The sequence below is a fragment of the Myotis davidii genome, unplaced genomic scaffold (genome assembly GCF_000327345.1).
Source record: "Myotis davidii unplaced genomic scaffold, ASM32734v1 scaffold1121, whole genome shotgun sequence".
Taxonomy (NCBI): Eukaryota; Metazoa; Chordata; class Mammalia; order Chiroptera; family Vespertilionidae; genus Myotis; species Myotis davidii.
The window spans coordinates 212948-213589 of NW_006291439.1; the positions used below are offsets into that span (position 1 = coordinate 212948).

The 642-nt window shown below is 55.6% G+C and overlaps 1 protein-coding gene across 1 annotated transcript in view; it reads left to right on the top strand.

The window, feature by feature from the left end:
• Positions 1–629, top strand: part of PPOX (protoporphyrinogen oxidase) — a 2474-nt gene extending 1845 nt beyond the window's left edge. Inside the window, exon 5 of the mRNA XM_006764744.2 lies at positions 18–629. Within this exon, the coding sequence (XP_006764807.1) occupies positions 18–215 (198 nt within the window). The 3' untranslated portion in view covers positions 216–629. The remainder of the gene's footprint in view (positions 1–17) is intronic.
• The last annotated feature ends 13 nt before the right edge of the window (positions 630–642 follow it).

A 642-nucleotide genomic window follows, 5' to 3' on the forward strand; every position in this document is an offset into this window, starting at 1 on the left:
GGCAGGGGAGCGCACAGCCAGACTCGGCCCTCCTCCGCCAGGCCCGGGCTGAGCGCTGGAGTCAGTGGTCGCTCCGAGGAGGGCTGGAGATGCTGCCCCAGGCACTGAACGCCCACCTGACCAGGAGCGGGGTCACCGTTCTCAGGGGCCACCCCGTCTGTGGGCTCAGCCTCCAGGCAGGACGCTGGAAGGTAGGAGAGGCCCGGGGAGTGTAATGAACCTGTCTCTTAGTTTCCATCTTTGCCTAAATGTTCTGTTGTGTTTTAAATTTATTTTCATTTATTGATTTTAGAGGAGGGGGAGAGAGAAACATCAATTAGTTGCCCCCTTATTTATGCATTCATTGGTTGATTCTTGTATGTGCTGTGACCCAGGATGGAGCCCACAACCTGACATATGGGGGTGATGCTCTAGAAGAGCTCCCTGGCCAGGGCTTGCCTACATATTTCCACCAAGCCAGGCCTGGCGGACTGGAGTTGCTTGTTTCCTGCCCTAGAAGCTGTTTAAATATGGGCCTCATTTGTGGACCTTCCTCCAAGGCCCTTTGACCCAAGTCTGTGGGTAGAAACAGTGCTATCAGTGGCTGAGAGCCCAGCTCCACTGAACAGCTCAGAGTGGACACTGGCTGTCTGGCCCCACTCC